A 21,228-nucleotide genomic window follows, 5' to 3' on the forward strand; every position below is an offset into this window, starting at 1 on the left:
TGTGGGCGGAATTGCTTCATACCACACGTGTGGCACTTATCAGGCTCCTTTTCAATTACCTTTTATTTCAAATGCTTGATCAACGTTTTCTTAATACATGATCAGCTTTTTCACACACATATATTTTTGTTAATACATGGTTAACATTTTTTCAATACACATTTTTTAACAATTTGTGAATGCTTGATTAACATTTTTCAAATACAACTTTAACATTGTTTCAATACATGGTCAACATTTTTCTCTATACACATTTTAAAATTTTCAAATGCTTGATTAAAAAAAATTCAAATACAACTTTGATATTTTTTGAATACATGGTCAACATTTTCTATACACATGTAACAGTTTTCAAATGCGTGATTAACATTTTTCAAATACTTGTTTTAACATTTTTAATGCATGATTAACATTTTTTAAATACATAATCATATTTTTTTCACATACATTGTATATTGTTTTACACATTTTTCGTAAACTTGAGAAACAATTTATTTATACAATTTTCACATTTTTCTAATGCTTGGTTAACATTTTTTCAAAACATTATGTAAAGTGTTTTTTGCAATATATTTATTTAGAATATTGAAAGTATAAACTAATAAAATAGAAAATGAAAAAAAAACGTGAAAAAGACGAGGCCGTGGCCTCCCGCGGGCTGGCCCGGCCCATTTAGTTAGGCCCCTGACGCGTGAACACTCTAAGTCTCGCTTTGAGCGAGACATAGAACTGCCCTCAACCCACGTGTATACAATCCAAATAACATGGCCTTTTTAGATATCGCATTATTATTGTGGCAATGCCCCGAATGCGCTTGTCCCCAGCGACAACAAGCCTGGCCAAGGCTCTGAGGATACACGCAAAAAAGGTGCCCTTAAAGTCCGAAAAATGCCAAAGAGCTCTGGCTCCATGTAGTCCTATTTTTGGAATTTTAAAAAATCATTTTTTTTTCAAGTTTCAAAAATTCTGGCACATATATATAGGGATGTATACTACATATCTATAATTTTTCATGATAAAGTACGTTCTAATGTGAGCTACATAAAAAAATCACGATTCACGGCAAAAGTTCATGATTTTTTTTATAGACCACATAAAAATGTATGTCATCAGAAAATTTACTGAGATGAAGTACACGTCGCTATATATTTTTAGCTTGTTATATTCAATAATATTACAACTGTAGTCTGGCTACGTGTCTAGGGTTAGGGCTTGGCGCCTCGCGGGCGACCGTGCGTAGCCAGCCAAATTCTTCACGGGAGCGATATGAGTATGCGTGGATTAGGAAATATGGAATTGGATTCGTCTACGTTTGCTGCTGAGTTGAATCGTACTACCCCAGGAAACCGTGTTGAACGGGGCAAGGCAGGTGTGGAAGCAGATAAAAGGAACAGGGCGCCGCAAGAGGAAAAGCGATCTCGCAAAGTTTTTGTCAACCCACTCTTCGATCCGGACCCTGGTATCGATCGGTCGATTCTGCGGCCGCGAGCGATGTCGTCCACGGGCACTGGGGGTGATCATGGGGGAACCGATGAGGATCCTACCCACCCGAAGGTGCTGACGGGCGGCGCGCTGGTAGCGGCACAGCGAAGGGAGATCAGAGGGATTGGAGGGCACGGGAGCGGATCAGCGAGCAATTGGCATGGTGCTGCTCGGGAGGGGATGGCCGACCCTGTTGAGAATTTGGATGGAGAAGTGGACATGGACGATGATGCGTTTCTGGAACTTGACCCAGAGGAGGAGGAAACCATGGCGACCCCGACGGCTCCCCCGTCTCCATGGCGCCTATTGGCGAGGTATGTGAATCAGAGGCGACCAAATACAAAGGACTTGACAGATCACTTTCATGCTGTATGGCAGATCCGAGCGGGACTGAACATCGCCCCCATTAGGAAGAATTGGTATGTGATAACGCTGCAATCCCAGGGAGACTTTGATTTTGTTGCTAGAGGAGGTCCGTGGATTCATCGTGGTAATGTGTTGCTTGTAGCCCCGTTCATTGGGAACGCGAGACCATCAGAGTCCGTGCTTGAAGCTGTACCTGTGTGGGTGAGATTCTATGATGTGCCTTGGGACAAGCAAACTTGTGCGTATGGATGGAGGATTGGCAAGCTATTGGGGAAGGTCTTGGCTGTAGATGCGGATGACTCGGGCACTATGGTACGTGAGTTTCTTAGGGTCAGAATTGAGCTACCACTTAACCGTCGCTTGCAGATGCAAGTATCCATTGGAATCAAGGGAAGTGCACACGAACCAGAAAAGTATGAACTAAGGTATGAGAGGGTGCCGCACTACTGTTTTTGGTGCGGTTTCATTGGCCATGATGACACGGAGTGTGAGAAGAAAAGATTGGGGGTGCCAAAGAGGGAGTATGATGACAGGTTGAGGTGCTCTCCTCTGCGTAAATTTGAACACCGCCCAACGAACATTCCAGCAGGGGCAAAGCCTACATCGGCAAGGGGCCTAGATTTTTCCTCAGGCGGCATGGGATCACCAAATCTGGGAGGTGCACCAATGGGTCGAAGTAGTAGACGCAGCATGCAGATGGAGCAGCATATACCTGAACGTGTGGATGCTAGGGATGGTTTTGAACATCAGGAGAGAAGGGGTGAACTGGTAGTGGATGCGGCCTTAGCTGGACAGATTCGGGCCATGCATATGCGCCTTAATAGAGAGATTCCTGAGTCGAGTAATATGCATGAACGTGGCGGCCGTAAGCAACATAAAACTGCTGGGCGCGGGCCAGGAAGGATCCCTATGCCCATTCCACTGGCATGTAAACCTCCAGTAAAGATGTTTGGACCGCTGGATTTGATGCATTCACCAGATATGATACCGTCTATGAGAGGCACTGATTCACTTGTGGTTTCATATGGACCATCTGATGTAGTCATGTCTGATGTTGAGTCGGTCCTTGGGAAGCGTCAGGCCCTTAGTGATGCTGATCATGAGGAGGAGCACCAGGGGCATACACATGTGGTGGATCAAGACAGGGAAGAGGAGGGTGGAAAATCTAAAAAAGGCAAAGTCAAGAGGACAGAGGAGGCTATTGAACTGGACATGGGGGCGAAGGGAGAGGTGGATATGGAGGCAACCAGCCCAGGGGCCGCTGGTAAACTGACGGGGCCATTTGTGGCGCCCCGTCAGGAGCAATGAATTGTTTAAGTTGGAACTGTCGGGGTGTTGGGAATAAACGGACAGTTCGGGATTTGGTGGCTTTGGTTAGGGCTACTGAATCAAAGATTGTGTTCCTGTGTGAGACCAGACAAAGTGCAGAAAAAGTCCGTCGTCTTCGTGCTAGATTGGGTCTTAGAGGTTTTGCTGGTGTCGACAGTGTTGGGCTTAGTGGGGGTCTTGCTTTGTTTTGGTGTGATCAGATGTACGTGGATGTTAAAGATTCGAATGAAAGATATATTGATGCGTATGTGCGTGTGTCCCCCAGTGCTCCGATGTGGCGTTTAACTTGTGTTTATGGCGAACCACGTACGGAAAACCGTCATCGTATGTGGGCAACAATGCAAAATCTGAAAGTGCAGTCTGATCTTCCTTGGTGTGTCATAGGGGATTTTAATGAAGCTCTCTGGTCCTTTGAACATATGTCAGCCACCCCAAGAAGTGAACCTCAGATGCAAGCCTTCAGGGATGTACTGGAAACTTGTAATCTGGTGGACTTGGGGTTCCAAGGCCTCCCATTCACATATGATAATAAACAGCGTCGAAACAGAAACGTTAAAGTGCGGTTGGATCGAGCGGTGGCGGACAACAACTGGCGTAATTTATTCAGTGCTGCCAAGGTGGTCCATCAGGTATCACCTTGTTCTGACCATCTTCCTATTTTACTAAAGTGTGTTGCCGATGAAGAAAAGGTATACAGGCCGAGTGTTAGAAGGTATGAAATTTTCTGGGAAAGAGATGCAAGTCTACAGGAAAGAATTGCCAATTCCTGGGAGGAGGCCGGTGCCAAGTTTAACCTTGGTGATGTCCGAGCGGGGCTCAAGAGTTTATTACTTAATCTGCATGCGTGGGGAAAGAAAAGGTTTGGTAACGTCACTAGAGAGCTTGAGAAGTCCAGAACTAAATTAGAAGAGCTGCTCAATATGAATGCGAACAGAGATGAAATAAAAAAGGTCTCTGACCATATGAATGAATTGTTGTACCAGGAGAAAATGTTGTGGCTGCAACGGTCGCGCATCGACTGGCTAAAAGAGGGCGACCGGAATATAGAATTCTTTCACAGGAAAGCGGTTTGGCGTGCTCGTAAGAATAAGGTGAGAAGTTTAATTGATAACAATGGTGTTGAACATGCAGATCACAAGGCGATGGGTGGCCTAGTGCAAGAATATTTTCAGAACATCTTTTCCAAGGATACGTCTTTGAACCCAACTCCGGTGGTGAACCTCTTCGAGCCTGTGGTCACTGATGCGATGAATGTAAATCTGTGTGCTGAATTTTCGGAGAAGGAGATAGCTGATGGGCTCTTTCAGATCGGCCCCTTAAAAGCTCCGGGAAGTGATGGACTGCCGGCACGTTTTTTTCAACGAAATTGGAGTATCTTCAAGGACGAGATTGTCAGCGCGGTAAGGAAGTTTTTCCAAACTGGAATTATGCCCGAGGGTGTCAATGAGGCCATCATTGTTCTCATCCCAAAAACTGACGAGCCTAAGCGGGTAACGGATTTTTGGCCTATTAGTCTCTGTAACGTAATATATAAGATAGTGGCCAAGTGCTTAGTCAATCGCCTTCGCCCTATTCTGGATGAGATCATTTCACCGTTTCAGAGTGCATTTGTACCTGGCCGGCTGATTACGGACAACGCACTGTTGGCGTTTGAATGTGTTCATGCAATACATCAGGAGAAGAAGCCGGATGCTAGCTTTTGTGCATACAAGTTAGACCTATCTAAGGCATATGATAGGGTTGACTGGGGATTCTTGGAGCGAGTGATGGTCAGGTTGGGTTTTGCTCATCGTTGGGTGCAATGGATCATGACGTGCGTTACCACGGTGAGGTATACTATAAAATTTAATGGAACTCTTCTTGAATCGTTCGCACCGGAGCGAGGCCTCCGGCAAGGTGATCCCTTATCGCCATTTCTATTTCTATTTGTGGCTGATGGGTTATCTGAGTTGCTCAAACAGGGAGTGAGAACAAATGCTATAGAGCCGCTGAAAATATGTCGTGGAGCCCCGGGGGTCTCGCACTTGCTATTTGCGGATGACACGCTTCTCTTCTTCAAGGCGAACCAACAGCAGGCAGGGGCGGTGCAGGACATTATTCATGCTTATGAGAGTGCCACGGGACAGCTAATCAACCCGGCAAAATGCTCAATACTGTTTGGATAGTCATGTCCACCTAATGTACAGGAAAATGTGAAACAGCAACTACAAATCATGAAGGATCAGTTTGAGGAGAAATACTTAGGACTCCCGACTCCGGAAGGCCACATGCATAAAGGGAAGTTCCAAAATTTGCAAGTAAAATTGATGAAGCGTATATGTATTTGGGGCGATGGATATATGGCTCAAGCTGGCAGAGAAGTGTTGATCAAGGCGGTGGCACAATCAATCCCCACGTATATCATGGGCGTCTTCAAGCTTCCATTCTCTGTGTGCGATGATCTTACACGGATGGTCCGGAACTACTGGTGGGGCTCAGAGAAAGGGAAACGGAAAACTCACTGGATGGCTTGGGATCAAATCATCAAACCCAAAGCGATGGGCGGCCTTGGGTTTCGGGATTACAGAATCTTCAATCAAGCACTCCTCGCTCGGCAGGCATGGCGTTTGTTGATCAACCCGGACAGCTTGTGTGCCCGGGTCTTGAAAGCGAAATATTATCCTAATGGGCGACTAGAGGATACTGTTTTTGCAGGCAATGCTTCATCGACGTGGCAGGCCATTACGTATGGACTGGAGCTCCTAAAAAAAGGTCTCCTATGGAGGATCGGTGACGGACAATCTGTTCGTATATGGCGCGATCCGTGGCTGGAGCGGCTAGGGTCGTACCGGCCGATATCACATGTCGGAAGGTGCAGGCTTCGGCGTGTAGCTGAGCTGATGGACGATCGTGGCATGTGGAGAAGGGAGTTGTTGTAGCAGTACTTTACACAGCCAGACGTCGTCGAGATTATCAAGCTGCGGCCCTCACCGAGGATGCATGATGTCCTAGCCTGGGGGCCGGATCCGAGAGGCATTTTCTCCGTCAAATCAGCCTATAAAATGGGGCTGGAGGAAAAACTGCGCGCATCTTCATGCGCGGCGAGCAGGGCACCGGACGGCAATCGTGCCGTCTGGACGGCATTGTGGAGGTGCCCTGCTCCACCTAAGGTACGGGTCTTTGGTTGGCGGATAGCAACTAATTCTTTGGCAACTATGGAAAATAAGCATAAAAGAAATCTGGAACATTCTGATGTTTGTGTCATGTGTGGCGTCGAGCGGGAGGATACCTTTCACGCCATGTGTAGGTGCCCTATGGCGTGCGCCCTATGGGATGCTATGAAGGAGTCATGGCCTCTTCCAGACCTGCGGAGGGTGTCCAATACCGGCGAAGAATGGCTTCTACATCTCCTGAATAACAGCACGGAATTGCAACGCTTGGTCATTCTGATGACCTTTTGGCGAGCTTGGCACTGTCGGAACGAAGTCATACACCACAAACCGGCACCACCAATCGAGAGTTCAAGGAGATTTCTGAATAGCTACATCGACTCCCTGATATGCATCAAACAGCAACCACAAGGAGACTTGGTGAAAGGGAAGATGGTGGTTCAGAAGGTGCCACAAGTGGTAAGGCAATCAGAGGTTCAGTCTAGTGTTACACCTGAATCTACATGGGTAAAACCACCACCTGGATGGGTGAAACTGAATGTTGATGGGTCACATATCCCTGGCGAGTGTACTGGAGGTGCGGGCATGGTCTTGAGGGACGACACGGGTGCCATCATCTTCTCGTCGTGTCGGTTTCTTCGATCATGCCACACACCAATGGAGGCGGAAATAGCAGCGTGTCTCGAGGGCACGTCCCTGGCGCTGCAGCGTACAGAGAAACCCATAATTGTGGAACTAGACTGTAAAGAAGGAGTGGTAGCTTTGACGGACAGCGGAGTTAACAGGTCTTCGTTGGCCGGGTTTATCGAGGAGACGAAGAGGCTATTGCATGGAGTACGGCGTCATGTTTTTGCCCACGTCCGACGCACGGCCAACATGGCCGCGCATTGCATGGCTCAAAGAGGACGTACTAGCCAACGTACGATGGTTTGGCTGCAAGCTGGGCCTGATGATTTATGTTCTATTTGTGAAAACGAGTGTACAAACATTACTTAATTAATGAATGCTCGTTTCACCCGCAAAAAAAAAGTACACGTCGCTATATACATGTGTTTTTTTCACAATTTTTTAATCTTCAAATTTTGTTTTGAACTTTTCGAAATTTCAAGCTCCATGGAGCTCATGATCCAAAAATCTACTCTACACCAACAGGTTGTTGCCAAGGAAAAAAGTTATGGCGGAAATAAGATGGATAAATCACTTTAAACTTGCTATCTTACTCCATCCGCCTCACCACCAACCGCGTTGCAGTTGGAGTGTACTCCCTCCGTTCCAAATTACTCATCGTGATTTTAGTTCAAATTTGAACTAAAACCACGACGAGTAATTTGAAACGGAGGGAGTAGTAGTGTTGACTTTTCAGTATTATTCACGCACATCTTGTAAACAAAAAAACCGTGATAAAAGTGAAACGAAGTGTCTAAAAAATGGCTGAGCAAACCCATAAAGCTTGAAAGTTACATGTTTTTTTAAAGATCCAACAATTGCTGGCTTGGTGTTCACCTGCAGCAGCCAACAACTCTAACATGAACCACACTCTTGATCTTTGCACTCCATCGCTGAAGGTGACTGCCACACAAACAAGTATGCACATGAGGTGCTCGTCACACCCTTCCCTCAAAATCAAAACTTCTCAAAAAAAAAAGTATGCACATGAGAATATCTTGAACATTAAACCTAAAATTTCTCTCAAGATCTAAAAACTACATTTTTTTTTGTGCTTTTTGGCCCCCAAAACGACTTCAACAACACACTTAAATCTGCATGGGACCTTTTTTATTGGTAGCCATTAAATTTGGCTGCCCAAGGCCAATATTTGGGTTCTTCATCTGGTGCTACCAAAAAACACAAAAGCATGGCGCCAACCCCAACCGTTGCTCTCATAACACAACACCTGCTACGTGTTTTAAATGAAAGAAACTATTCTAAAAGGAGCTTGAGATCCAAATATCCATTTTTGCATCCGAGCTCATCGGATTTTGATGAAGAGTAAAATCAAAAGAAATACTCGGAAATAAAAAAAACAGCATTTTTTTCATGGAAGATGTTTGAGTGCCGAAGGTCCGTGACAATTTTAGCGCGTTTGGAGCTCTGAGCAAAAATAACAAAATCGGCCGTGCACAAACAGTAAACTTTTTCACATACCTTTTTTTGGGGCTGGGAGTTGCTCAGATGTCCAAACGCGCTGAAAATTGGCACAGACCTCACACACTCAAACATCTTCTATATAAAAAGCAGTTTATATATATTTTTCTAGTATTTTTTTCAATTTAACTATTCATAGGCAGGAACAACTAAACTCGGGAGCCATTTAGCCGCTCTCCTACAGATCAGACTGCTAACCCTTCGGTCGAGAAGTAAAGGCCCAAAATTCCAAGGAAGGCAAGCCCAACCTCATTATTGTAGGCATGTGGGGTGGGCTGTCGGATATGCAACCTAAATTATACTAATAAGGTACACGTGCATTGCACGCATGAGATTTGGCAACTAAATTATAAATAAATACCACACTAGCATATAAGCTTTGAGTCATATATGCATGACGTAGATGTTCGTTTAATTCTTATAGTTCATCTCATTCAAAATCAATTAGTTTTATAAAAAAATTAATCTATTTTAAGATTCATGGCATTGTGCACTGTAAAGCATAAAGTAAAAACAAATAATGACAATTCATTTAGAAAAAAAGGTTTGGGCAATTATGATACGGAAGATTCTAAAACAAAGGAGAAGTGTTTGTGTTTTGAGGTTTGTGCATTATGATTATGTTCAACATGGAGTCTTCTAGATTGTACATGTGGCAGAATCTGGTGAAATGTAGATGATATCCAACGGCCAGTAGTGCTCGGATTTGCCATCTCTGCATCGTCGGATTGGCTTCATCCAACGATTATCTTTCAAAGTTATTCGCATACTATATAGGGGTATAGATGCTGAGAGCCTTACTAACCAGCCTAGATTCATCAAGCATCTTGCTTGTGGGGTGGGTTGTTGGGTATGCAACCTATAAGTTGTGGTCGCGACTGTTTGCTGGGATGATCAAGGCCATTTTCTTAGGTCTTCATCGATTACATATGCGAGTATTTCGATACTTGAAGCCCTGGCATGCAGGGATGCCCTGGCTTTAGCTGGCGATCTCATTGCTAGACGCATTTTAATCTCCTCTGATTGCCAAATGGTGATCAAGGATCTTGAGGAAAACGTTGGAGTGCGACATGGTATGATCATCAGGGAAATCGAGGCCCATGCGGAGGAACACACTTTTCTGGGATCGTTGGCTGCACGGCCGGAGGATTCAGGAAGTGGCACCTACTCCGTAGTTTATATGCGAGGGTCAGATCGAGGGCTCGCGCTGAACGCACTGTTCACCAGGCCTTGTCATCAGGCGATTGGGCTCGGGACATCGGGCCAGAGCTTAGCCCGGAGCTGATAAAGGAATACCTTGCGCTTTGGACCATGAAGGCCAGGGAATGGATTGATGATGGGCAGTGGACTCCATTGGGTGGGCTTAGGAGATCGATGGCCGTTACTCGACTAGTTCATCCTACGCTACCAAGTTCTGGGATAGAGAGGTGGTGCCGACGGCTGATTTCACATGGAAGTCCAAGGCCCCCCTACAATGTAGGTTCTTCACTTGGTTGGCGCTCAGGAATAGATGATGGACTTCAGATCACCTAGCACGGCGTGGATTTGATCACCAAGAGGCGTGCCCGTTCTGCGATCAAGAGGAGGAAACCATACAACCACCTCCTGCTTAACTGCGTGTTTGCACGGGAAATATGGAGCATGGTCTGCCGAGCCATGGGTAAGCAGGAATGGACCCCAACTGGGAGGTTGACCCTCTCGGGGTGGTGCCATGACAAGATCGGGACGGGTCGCAGCAAGAAAGATACGCGAGCAATCATTATTGTTGTCTTGTGGGAATTGTGAAAACATCAAAACTCGATCTTGCTCGACGGGGCAACACCGTCAAGAGACCATGTAATCTCTTGATTAGAGAGAGAGGGTGGAACATAGAAGCTAGCTGGGATCCTTAGTGGAGAGGTAGATGCCTTCCTCGGGGCGTTGACGAGTGGGCGTTGACGAGTGGGATATCGCGAGTAGATATGACTTAGGAATTTCGGTGGCCTTGGGTGGACTTGGGTTCATTGAATATGTAACACCAACGTGGATGTTTTTTTTCCATCTCCTTTAATATAAAGTACACACTAGTGGCATATTCAAGAAAAAAAATAGCTTGATCCATGAAAGTAGAAATAGAAATTTTGAAACAGATAGTTTAGAAAAGTTTTCCCTATCTCTAGATTTTGGGAGACATGATCGGCTGCGAGCACGCCCAGTTTTCAAACTTGGAAAAGCCCTACGCGTCCAGGCCGCGGAGGAAAGCATTTTTTTTCCTACTGTACTATATACTCACCGTAAACACGGGCAGAAATGAACAACGGAGCCCGGCAGGCAGCATCAGCATCTCTCGGACGGATCCACGGGAGGCATCATGGCATGGGAGATGGGGAAGGAGATACGTACCGGCCGGCGTCGGCGAGCGGCAGGCCTCGTGTCCAGGGCGCGAACTGGCTCTGTAGCCGAGCCACGGTCACGCCGCCACCTCGGTCTCCACGGCGACAGCGCGCGCGGCACCAAACCTACATGCACGCGCGCCTTCCTCGATCCGGCCGGCGAACCATCACGGTCCGGCACGCGTACGTGCGTCTCCACCGACTCCCGCCGTCCGGTTCTCTCTTTTTTAACCGCGCCGCTGTACGGACCTAGGCGATGCGCGCCGTGCCGTGCCGTGCCGTCCTCGGGTGAAAGAACGGCGGTGGGGAAGGTACGTCGTGTCCCCATGGGCGATCGACATGCATGCCTCCGCCCTCAAACCGCGTCCCGTAGACGAGAAGCTTTTAGTCCGAGCGGCGAATGGCCGGGCTATACCTCTAGGTGCAAGCCGCTTGCCAACGGAAAATGTCTATGCTACGCCGCGCCATGGTGACCTTTTTCCCGGCACCCCTTTCCGGCACTACTACTAATTGGCTGATTGGTACTACCTGACTAATACTCCCTCTGTAAACTAATATAAGAGCGTTTAGATCATTAAAGTAGTAATCTAAACACTCTTATATTAGTTTACGGAGGGAGTATTTTTTTCGTTCGAAAATACTTATCGAAGAAATGGACCAACAAGTATTTTTGGATGAAAAGAATAATAACTCCAAGATGAAGACAATCTTTTCTTTTTGAATTGGATGCACACAATATTCGACTCTTAGTTGAGCCCTCGATCTAATCTACGGGTTGGGATAGACACTGAAGAGTCTTCGAGCGTTTCTCTCTCCACATCTGTTGGCTTTTGCTGGCGCCTGGCGGTGTGGTTGCAGGATGTAGCCGGAAGGCTTGTTTTTGAGTTTTGGCGGCTAACACTCCGGATAGTTTTGCCTTCGACGATGACATGCAAATTATGCACAACAGCTTAACGCAGAGGATATAGTTGTACAACAGTGCGGTGAGATTTCTGGTCCAATAGTTGTTGGGATCACGGAAAGTGGCACCAACAACACTTGATTGACTTTGATTTTGGGGCGCTTCTCTAGTATCCAAACCCCAGATATGAACCAATTTGTTTTTATCTAGCAATGATGATGATTTTTGCGTTGTTGTCGTATTGAAGGCATTGGTCGAATAAGCTGGGACTTGTTCCTCATGATGAAAACCTAGAACCTTTCCTTTGACAAGTTGGATCCGGTGAAAACGGTGCTAGAGCGTCGCTCCCTTCATGACGACGTTGTTACTGAAGAACCTTTCTCGTCATCTTTATGGCGTCAAACTATGGTTGATGCAGATATGATCATTGATGTAGTTTGTCGATCGTTGTTTTGATCGCTTCAAATTCTTCTATTTTTCCTCGCTTAGGCATAACACTGATCTTATATGACTTTGTTATTTATGTGTATATGTGTTCGTGTTAATTGTGTTCATCCTAATTATATGACTTTATTAATACTTTTTTGAATTAAAAAATCCATTCTTTGTCGGGGGGAAAAGCGTGGTGGCACTTCGCCTGGCAGGTGTAATAGACGCTGTGTACACCGTACCCGGCCCGGCAGATCGACGGCGCACGTACCAGCATGAAGTTCTACGTATCCGGAGAATGCCGAGGGATCATACGCGGAAAGAAAGAAAAGCCAAGGCATGTGCCGTACTGCTGCGCGTCTGAAAAGGCAACGTTCCCGAAGCAGCAGCCGGGGCGCGCGTCAAAGGCTCAAAGCTTCCCAGGCAAGGAAAAACCGGTGGTCAAAAGCCTAATCACCGTTCTGATAGCGCTGGACTCTTGTTCCCACGGAGCAATGCCCCAGGCGATCCATGTGATCCTCGCCTTCGATCCATGAACCCATTTTGGTTTGGCCTTGGACTCTTGGTAGTACGTACCACAGCAAGTTGCAGAGCTGGACCAGTGTGAATCTGCTGCTGCTCGCGCTCCTCTCGGTGCTTTCGCGGTAAATGCAGTAAAAAGTACCAGTACTAGCAGCAGCGTTCACTACGTGGTTTCCTCCTCGTCGTGATGGGAGATCTCTCAGCCTGAAACTCTTGAAAAACGAAAATGTCATTTATACGTAGTTGTTGAGCCGGGCTTCGACCAAGGTAAACAAGGCTAAAATTAGTCATGCAATGCAACAAAAGTTGTTGTTGAGCTGAGCTTTGGAGAGGTGATATACGTAGTACTATAGTGATACTGATAGGGTGTAGATGAGGTCTATGACGACCTTTAATTTGAGTGTCTGAACTATTGTCCCAAATAGTATATGGCCGCTTCTTGTATACGATAGGCTGTTAGCGCAGCACGCGCGCTCATACTGTTCAAACTTTAAGCAGAATGCCATCTGATGCGACACCCCTGATCCCCTGTTGAGAAGATTCAAAATACTATCCGCACGAATGGATATGGACCATATTATCATCACCGCAATGCAACTGTCGTTGATGGCGATCTTTAGCATTTGCTTATATGCCATCTTTGGGGCAGAACCAATATTCTGAACGTTCGTCAAACAGTGCATTTGCCTACATGTCATCTTCTGACAGGAGCGGAGAGCCGATCCATAGGGTTGGTGAATGTAATCTATCGTGAGAAAAGCGCGCCCATGAAAACTGCACCAATCGAACGGCCATAGAAGCAATCAACATAGGAAACATATGCTGCTCAGTGGACTCGTCTGGTTCCATTACGATTGAGATGTTACACTAGTACATGATCACTTCTCACTTACAGGGGAAATAACCAGAACTTCACCAAACGAATCCACATAACTAACTTCTTACAAAAGTGTAACTGAAAGATGAACACTGCTAGTGCTACCATAATAACTGCGTAAGTATATATCACAAATTAATCAAGCTAGTAGTAATAACATTTGGTCAGGGGGCAAAATTTGCGTGCACAGATGGATCTGCACGCCGGACGCATACATACACATACTACTGAAGAAGTAAGAAGGTGGATTAGTAGAGCTGGGAGCTTCTTCTCGACCGCTAGCTGAATCGAGAGCTTCCCCTGCTGTCACATTTCAGCAGATGGTCGCTGCTGAAGGAGCCAGAGCCCGGAGATGAGAGGCTTTCTTCTAGCTAGCTAGCTAGCTGAATAATCAGTTGTGCTTGGGCGTGCGCCGCTTGACGCGGGTGTAGTCCATGGTCATGTAGGACCTCATCTGCATCCTCTCCTCCGCCCACTGCTCCCCGTGCGTCCTTCTGTCGTGCAGCCTGATAGCACCTTCTCAACCCACAAGAACAAAGCAAAACAAGTTTCAGAACTCACTCGTCATCAAACAAATCGCAAACATCAACACTTCAGAATCAAGCAAGAGCAAGATGCTCATATGACTTACCAACTCCTACCGCCTGGTGAACTGACAAACCGACGACCAACATCAACATCAGAGCAACAAGCCTCACAATCCCAACTAGTAACCTCATGCCGTCTTGAGTTGTGCTCTGCTCCTCTCAACCGATTCTCACCTCAATCCAGCTAACCTGCTTCTTCACCTGAGCGTGTATGTATGTATGTTTACTGCATATATATAGCCGGTCAAGGGCATTGGAGCAAAGACAGCTCGCAAGTCAAAGGACAGGAGATTTACACGGCTCTGAATTATAATACTTGCGTCCGTCCTGTCCCCCTCCCTCCTTGGCCTTGGTCCTCGCATGGCATCCCACGGGAACTCCCCGGCCTTGTTTAACCTCCCCTCCCTGCCTTCCTTTCTGGGGCCGTGAGCTGATGATCAGCTAGTTTAATGGCGCCTCACGTGAGCTCCACTCGGCCGCGCCACATGGGATTTGTTTAACCAGCTCGGTCACGCGAATACCGAAGCCGCGATTAACTAGTGATTAGTACTGGCGGAGTGGGGGATGTGGTTTTGAATTCATGAACGGCTGGCGTTGCTAAGCATGGGTTTTGTTTCCAAGCGGCTTGATTCTTCAGTAGCCTCATGGCCTAGCCAGGTAGGTAGCCTGGATATCATCTGCTCAAGATTCCCATGCTGATTTGCCAAGCCTCACTGGGATTTGAAATTGCATTTGCTGTGCATGCCATTGGTTGATTGCTGTGCTAACACTAGCTTAGCCTCATGGGATTGGGGTGTTGCCGCTTTAAGTACCCTGATAGTTCGTGAAAGTGGCCACCTAGAGCTAGTAGCTAGATTGACAGTGATGGTTAGGACGGATGGATCGTGCCTTGATCGAGGGCAAACATTTTTTGGGGATTTGGTTTCCTTTGCCTTTCTTTACCTTGTCGTCAAGATCGGCATGCCACTCATGAACGCCGCATCATTGGGTAGCTAGCTACTCTTTGTAGCTTCGTGTATTGTAGCTGGATTAGCCGTGCTCGCCTTGTCTTTAGCTGAAACAGGGGTAGAGTTGTTGCTGCCTATGAACACTTTGGTGCCCTCATACTTTGCAAAAGGGAGTGAAATGGGTTCGTGGTGGGGATTGGCTGAGTGGATATAGCATGATACTGTCGCCATTTGCTGTATCAGAATCTTGAGATCATCTACTAGTACTGTACTATTTCAAAACACTTGTCATGGTTTTAGAGTAATTATCATAGCATGCCCAACATGGGCTGCATGTACATTATGGGTATCCGTAGCCCTGTTTATAGAACATTCCAGATTTCCAGGCAAATAAAAAACTCCTTGAAAAATATTGACATTTAGTGACGGCGGCAGATTTTGAGTTACTGTGTCGTAACATAATTTTGACCATTCAATACATGGTAGTTTGGGACCTGGTTATTAATATTGTGAACATAGCACGGCAGTGGCTTCAATGTATTATCGAGTTGGTTGGAGGTTGAAATGCAGGACAATGTTATTAGTAGAATAACTCTGACTGGGGTCTGTGTATTAGTTTAAATGCATTTCCAGAAGGTTCAAATTTCAAAAAAGGCTGAAAGATGGGAATACCTCAAGCAATATTTACCTGGCAAAGAATTAATCAGTTACGCCCAGTTTTATTTTGAGCTCAGTGAACTCTGTCACAATGTGCCAGGCAAAAGAATTCAATTGCATGGAATAATCTGTTACATTGTTTGGACTAATATACATTCAAAGTTTTGGTTCAGCGCCAAATTTCCGGATTTTGTTGTGATGCTCTGCTGAAGTACAATCTGAAGCGATACTAAACTGTCCCTACAGGCTTGTACTCCATGGAGCCCATCTCAAGGGAAACTAACCTGTCCCACAGGCTTGAACTTCACAGAGCTCATCTGAAAGGACACAAAACTCTCTCAACAGCTTGCACTTCATGGAGCCCTATCAAACGGGCGTGTGTCGTTGTAGCATATATTCCACACAGCCTCAATTGCATCCTTTGCAGCTGTCTCTGAACAGTAAGGGTTGTTCTTGACAGATTCCAGCGAACGTCTTTTAACACATTCCTTCAGAAATGCAGAAAAGGTCACAGCAGACATAAACATTCAATTGGAAAATTTAAAATAAAAATAGGAAAAGTACGCTCATTAGCTAACAAGTCGAGAACCACATGGAAACTGTAAAAAATACCAATAGTTAATACCAATAATGGTTATCTATATTTAACTATTCAAAGTCTGTAGCTTGCTAATAGAAGTTCTATTGAACTGAATAGGCTGTACACAAAGATGATGGATGTATGGAACTTGGCAGCTGCAGTGACACTAGAGAAGACAGGATTCGCATAGCAAAGAGAGAATCAATATCATACGTGGTATGAGCTCAATAACAAAAAGACAGCAAAAGGCGGTTTTGCTTTCTGTAAAAAAAAAACTTACAGGCTCATGCCCCCTTATCTTCAGGAAGCCTTTCATCAGTTCCCGTTTGTAATGGCAATTGCCACTAAGATGATTAGCTCGAATCTAAGAATGAACAACACAGTATAAGCCAATTAATTACCAATAGCTCACAGTAACATGCCAATAAATTCCATTTATATGATAAGTACTTCGATACCTCAGAGCAAGCATGGTGAGCGCAGTTCGTCCAGTCCATGTTCTTGCCAACACAGTCATCATAAGCATGTATTAACTCATGAGTTATGGTCTGAGTTATCTGATCGGGATATTCCATGTGATTACAGCAAACTTCTATCTGGACATAAATAACTGGAAATTATTATAGCAGTTCTCTCGTCAGTAGTTCACTTGAAATAGAATCCACAAGGAAAGATGTAAGGCCAATCGAAGAATTTTGAGGAAGATAATATAATCCCTCCGATCCATATTAATTGTTGCTGATTTAGTACAACAACTAATATGGATCGGAGTAATATACTATGAAGGGCCAACAAAGAAAAAAAATACCATTGAGGGAAAACAACAAGACTGCTATAATGGTTAGCCGACAACTTGGTCCATACAATCTTAGTTAAGGGATAACCATACAATGCATAATGAGAAAATATACCGCGCGAACATTTTTTGTGCCTTACAGCGTGGCGCACGGCGGAGAAGGAAAAGGAAGGCATGGTGAAGAAGGACGAAGAAGCGGGGGGGTGGGGGGGGGGGGGGGGGGGGGGCTACCCAGCGTTAAGCTCAACGGCAACGAGGTGGCTGATATCGGGGCACGGTGGCTCCCCCGACTTGCACCGCTGGAGGCGTCGGGGACAGACAGCAGACAGCGGTGCCGGCTGGCATTGCAAAAAATGGAGGAGAGAGAAGTGGGAGAGGGCAAGGGGGAAGGGAAGTGTAGCACATGCTAAGCTTCATGCACTAGCCAATGCAACCAAAATTCCGAACTGATGGAAAGGGCTAGGCAATCCACATATACACTTCAACAGCACTGTCCTGCACGAGGCCGTAAACGGACCAAGAGGGCATGAGGCATGAAGACTAAGGGAGACGTGTTTAAGGTGATAGCATGAATGTCGCACTAAAGCCAGGTTCTTACATAAAATTGTTATGCTGCCAATATAACTGAAGTTCCACTGATCCAATACGCTACAACATACACATAAAGCATGCAATTTTAAGTAGGCAAAGAACTTATAGCAAATAAATCTAGAAACATAGCATCCGGTCAACCTGTACTGATAACATGAATACAGGAACCGGCAGCCGGCTGGAGTGCTGCAAATATGCAGCACTTGGGGCCAAAATATGGAGCTGCCCAAAAGAAATTGCAGCACCATTTGCAGATACATCATCTGCTGGAGCACTGTTTTTGGGTCCAAATGGCCTAAAAGGCAGTTTTTTGGGCACTAACACCTGTTGGAGATACTAACACCTGAGAAAAATTCACAATTTTGGTTGTTCTTCCAAGTGAATGCTCTCAAGATTCAGTCAAGACAATTATCTCCTCAACCAAATCTTGACAATGAAACAATATCCTGGTTAATCTTTTGCTAAAACATGTATCCAAACAACAAAAGCGCTGTAATTTACAAAATCAGAGACCATAGTATGCTCAGTTTGCACGAATTGTTATGACTTATGAACAACCGCAGACATTTTCTATCTCCAAACATAGCGGCAATGCAAATTATGAGATTGCCAACATGAACCCATGTAAGTGAGTGCCAACCATAAAGCAACGATAGTAAGGGGGGGAGGGAATGAAAGAACAGCGTACCCCCTCGCGGCTTGCGTAGCCCCCGGCAGAGGCGCAGGTGGCCGCCCGGATCAGCATCGGCCACACGGTGCACCCGGCCTTCTCCATCCGCTCCCTCAGGAACCGCACCGTCGGATCTACCCACCAAAATCGACAAGGCGGGTTGGGAATGGAGTTCACAGACACGTCGAGAGGAAGGAAGAAGCGGCGGTGGGTGAGTGGAGGCGTAAGCAAGCGCGTACCTTTGAGAGCCGAGCGGACGCCGGCGACGCACTCCTCGTGCGGCATGATATGCCGGGGTACGGGCGGGACATCAGAGGCGGAAGGTGCCTCCGCTCTGGTGGTCTTCCGCGGCACGCTGCCGCAGTCACCCGCGGCCGCCGCCATTGTTTTGTACCTCTGCCGGCCGGCGGCTGCGTCGTGGGCTCCGGAGGCCGAGAAGACAGAGGGGGGTTTAGGTATTCAGAAAGTTCGGATCTCTAGCGACTGATCCCTTCGGGACGTGCAAAACTGGATGGGCCGTATGGTAATTGGGCTAAGCAAGAAAGCTAATGCTGGGCTGCACTGTAGGGAGGCGTTGGCCCTCCTTGCTAGCGATTTATCTCTTCATCACTAAAAAAATGAGCATTATCTCAAAAAGAAAACTAAAAAAATGAGCGGCTATTTGTAGGTCGCCTGATTTTTCTAGGTGCAAGTCGATTTTTTTGGCCGTGGACTGCTAGCATACTTTGCTTTGAGCTCGTTTGGCATATAGGTTGTGTTCGTTTAGTTTCACATTCACAGAACCTATTTTATCGGTATTGGCCTAAAATTTGAAAGTTAAGCTTAAATGTTATAATCTCCTATTCACCTTCCTCATTTTCGTCGACCTCTCGATCCTTTCAGATGCTCTGCGTCATTGTGGCAGTTCGAGACAAAGCTCATGACGCGTGCGGACATCTACACATGTATCCAAAGGGTCTTGTTGTAATTTTCTGTTTTGTTTGTGGCCTATGTTGTAAAGTGAACTGTACTCTGTTGAGCTTTCTTTTTTGAATGTTAGCTGGAGACCTGCCAAATCCATTGATTAGAAAGGAGTATTACAAGTAACAACCTGGTACGAGGAACACACTGCATAATGCAAGTGCCAAAAAAAGAAGAAAAGAAAGGTTGATCGGTTTATTGAGGAATACCGAGCGAAAACTTAAACATCACCTAGCTTGACTAGGCCAAAAACGACACAATAATATGACACACCAAAAGGCCAACAGCCCACTACACACCCATGTCGGGCACTCGAGCACCTTCGCTGCTGCCAGAGTGCACACCAAAAATGTTGTATCAATCCGGGCTGGACAAGCATATCCATGATACCCGATGACATCCAAGAAGAAAGCTATGTCCGATGGAGCAAACATACGACAATCTGATCCCACGAGGTGGCCACATAACCCACCTGGCGCTGCTTGCATGTGGAGGGTACTCCTGATGCCTCCACGGAGATGTCACGCTAGCCACAACCGACCACCTCCGCGAGCCCCAAGTCCAACTACAAGACGATGCCCAGAAACACAATGCCTCACAAAGCCAATAGCGGCATCATCATCCGACCTAGGAGACCGGATCTAGGGTTTCTCCATAGCATGCTGGGAAAGTTAAGGAAAGAACTGCAACATCGATGCCTCCAGCAAGGAAACGGTGCCTATATCATCGTCGACTATTTTGGTCGCCAACAGCCTCACCTGCCCAAACCCATGACCCAGCGAGCCCATCCTACCTTCCACCTTCACAACGCGGAAGCACCACGTCACTCTCGCCCTTGCGCAGCCTAAAGATGTGATGTAGGGTAGAACCCTAGGTGGCCGATCTTTCACGAATGGAGCAAATCCCACGAAGAACACGAGAGAATCACTCAAACCAACAAGAACGATCACACATATGCTAGATCCTCGAAACACAAAGAGATACACGATCCGAATCCAACAAAGGACGATACATAGGGTAGCTAGTTCATCTCCAAAGGAGGTCTTGATGATCTTCCCAAAAGGGGTCTTGAATCCAAGGAGGATCTTCTCCGAAGAGGTGTCGGTCCCTCGCGGTGGAGTAGATCCGGATGGACGAGCGAAGCTCTATCTCACATATGAGCTAACACAACGCTAACCTAATACGGAGTTAGGGGACGAGTATTTATAGTCCAAGGGGTAAGTTGGGGATACATGGGGTGAAACCCCTTTCACTGCGCACAGGTAGGGCGGTAGTACCGGTCATGGGGGCGGTTGTACCGCTGGGAGCTCAGGTGCGAGTGCCTGGAGGTGTTTCCGGAGGTGCTTGGCGGTTGTACCGGTGTTTGGAGCGGTTGTACCGATCTGATGGCTGTTACGGGGATAAACCAGTGTTGTACCGGCCTTGCACCGCTCGATCACAGAAGCTTCACCGGTAGTTGGGCGGTAGTCAAGCGGTGGTACCGCCCGGGCGGTAGTTGGGCAGTACACGGGCGGTTGTACCGGGATTTCTGCGCTGGGCAGATTCTATTCATGCTCTTGATGTCCATCTTGCGCCGTAACTTCTCCTTGGTTGCTTCCTTGGTACCTAAACACACAAAGCATCTCCGTTTGAGGTAGTAGCTATGTCTCAAGTGGGTCAAAGGGGAGTTCAACAAGGAGAGAGTTAACCTTGTTCTCGATAGCCCTTGCACGTGCTCATGTCATCGGTCCACGTGGTGTCTTGGGAGAGGAAGATAGGTCCATGGGGATGGCCGTAGGATGCTCCACATCATCCCCTCCCCTTGGGAAGGATCCGACCTCAGATCGAAAACCTCATCATCATGGTAGGGAGAGAGATCTTTGACGTTG

At 46.5% G+C, this 21,228-nt stretch overlaps 3 protein-coding genes across 3 annotated transcripts; 1 reads left to right on the top strand and 2 right to left on the bottom strand.

The window, feature by feature from the left end:
• Window positions 1–3,515: 3,515 nt before the first annotated feature.
• Window positions 3,516–5,342, top strand: LOC141041103 (uncharacterized). The gene is made up of 3 exons (XM_073507216.1): window positions 3,516–4,667; window positions 4,854–4,946; window positions 5,139–5,342. Exons 1-3 carry the CDS (start codon window positions 3,516–3,518, stop codon window positions 5,340–5,342), a joined length of 1,449 nt encoding a protein of 482 aa, XP_073363317.1.
• An 8,175-nt stretch (window positions 5,343–13,517) lies between these two features.
• On the bottom strand, window positions 13,518–14,501 carry LOC120974604 (uncharacterized). The gene is made up of 2 exons (XM_040401036.3): window positions 14,204–14,501; window positions 13,518–14,088 (listed from the first exon to the last, which is right to left on the bottom strand). The coding sequence occupies exons 1-2, from the start codon at window positions 14,289–14,291 to the stop codon at window positions 13,964–13,966; spliced, it is 213 nt and encodes a 70-aa protein (XP_040256970.1). The 5' UTR covers window positions 14,292–14,501; the 3' UTR covers window positions 13,518–13,963.
• Window positions 14,502–15,805: 1,304 nt separating this feature from the next.
• On the bottom strand, window positions 15,806–18,902 carry LOC109767155 (mitochondrial inner membrane protease ATP23). The gene is made up of 5 exons (XM_020325922.3): window positions 18,640–18,902; window positions 18,419–18,534; window positions 16,802–16,939; window positions 16,624–16,707; window positions 15,806–16,251 (listed from the first exon to the last, which is right to left on the bottom strand). The coding sequence occupies exons 1-5, from the start codon at window positions 18,782–18,784 to the stop codon at window positions 16,117–16,119; spliced, it is 618 nt and encodes a 205-aa protein (XP_020181511.1). The 5' UTR covers window positions 18,785–18,902; the 3' UTR covers window positions 15,806–16,116.
• Window positions 18,903–21,228: the final 2,326 nt, after the last annotated feature.

The sequence above is a fragment of the Aegilops tauschii genome, chromosome 2 (assembly GCF_002575655.3).
Source record: "Aegilops tauschii subsp. strangulata cultivar AL8/78 chromosome 2, Aet v6.0, whole genome shotgun sequence".
Classification (NCBI taxonomy): Eukaryota; Viridiplantae; Streptophyta; class Magnoliopsida; order Poales; family Poaceae; genus Aegilops; species Aegilops tauschii.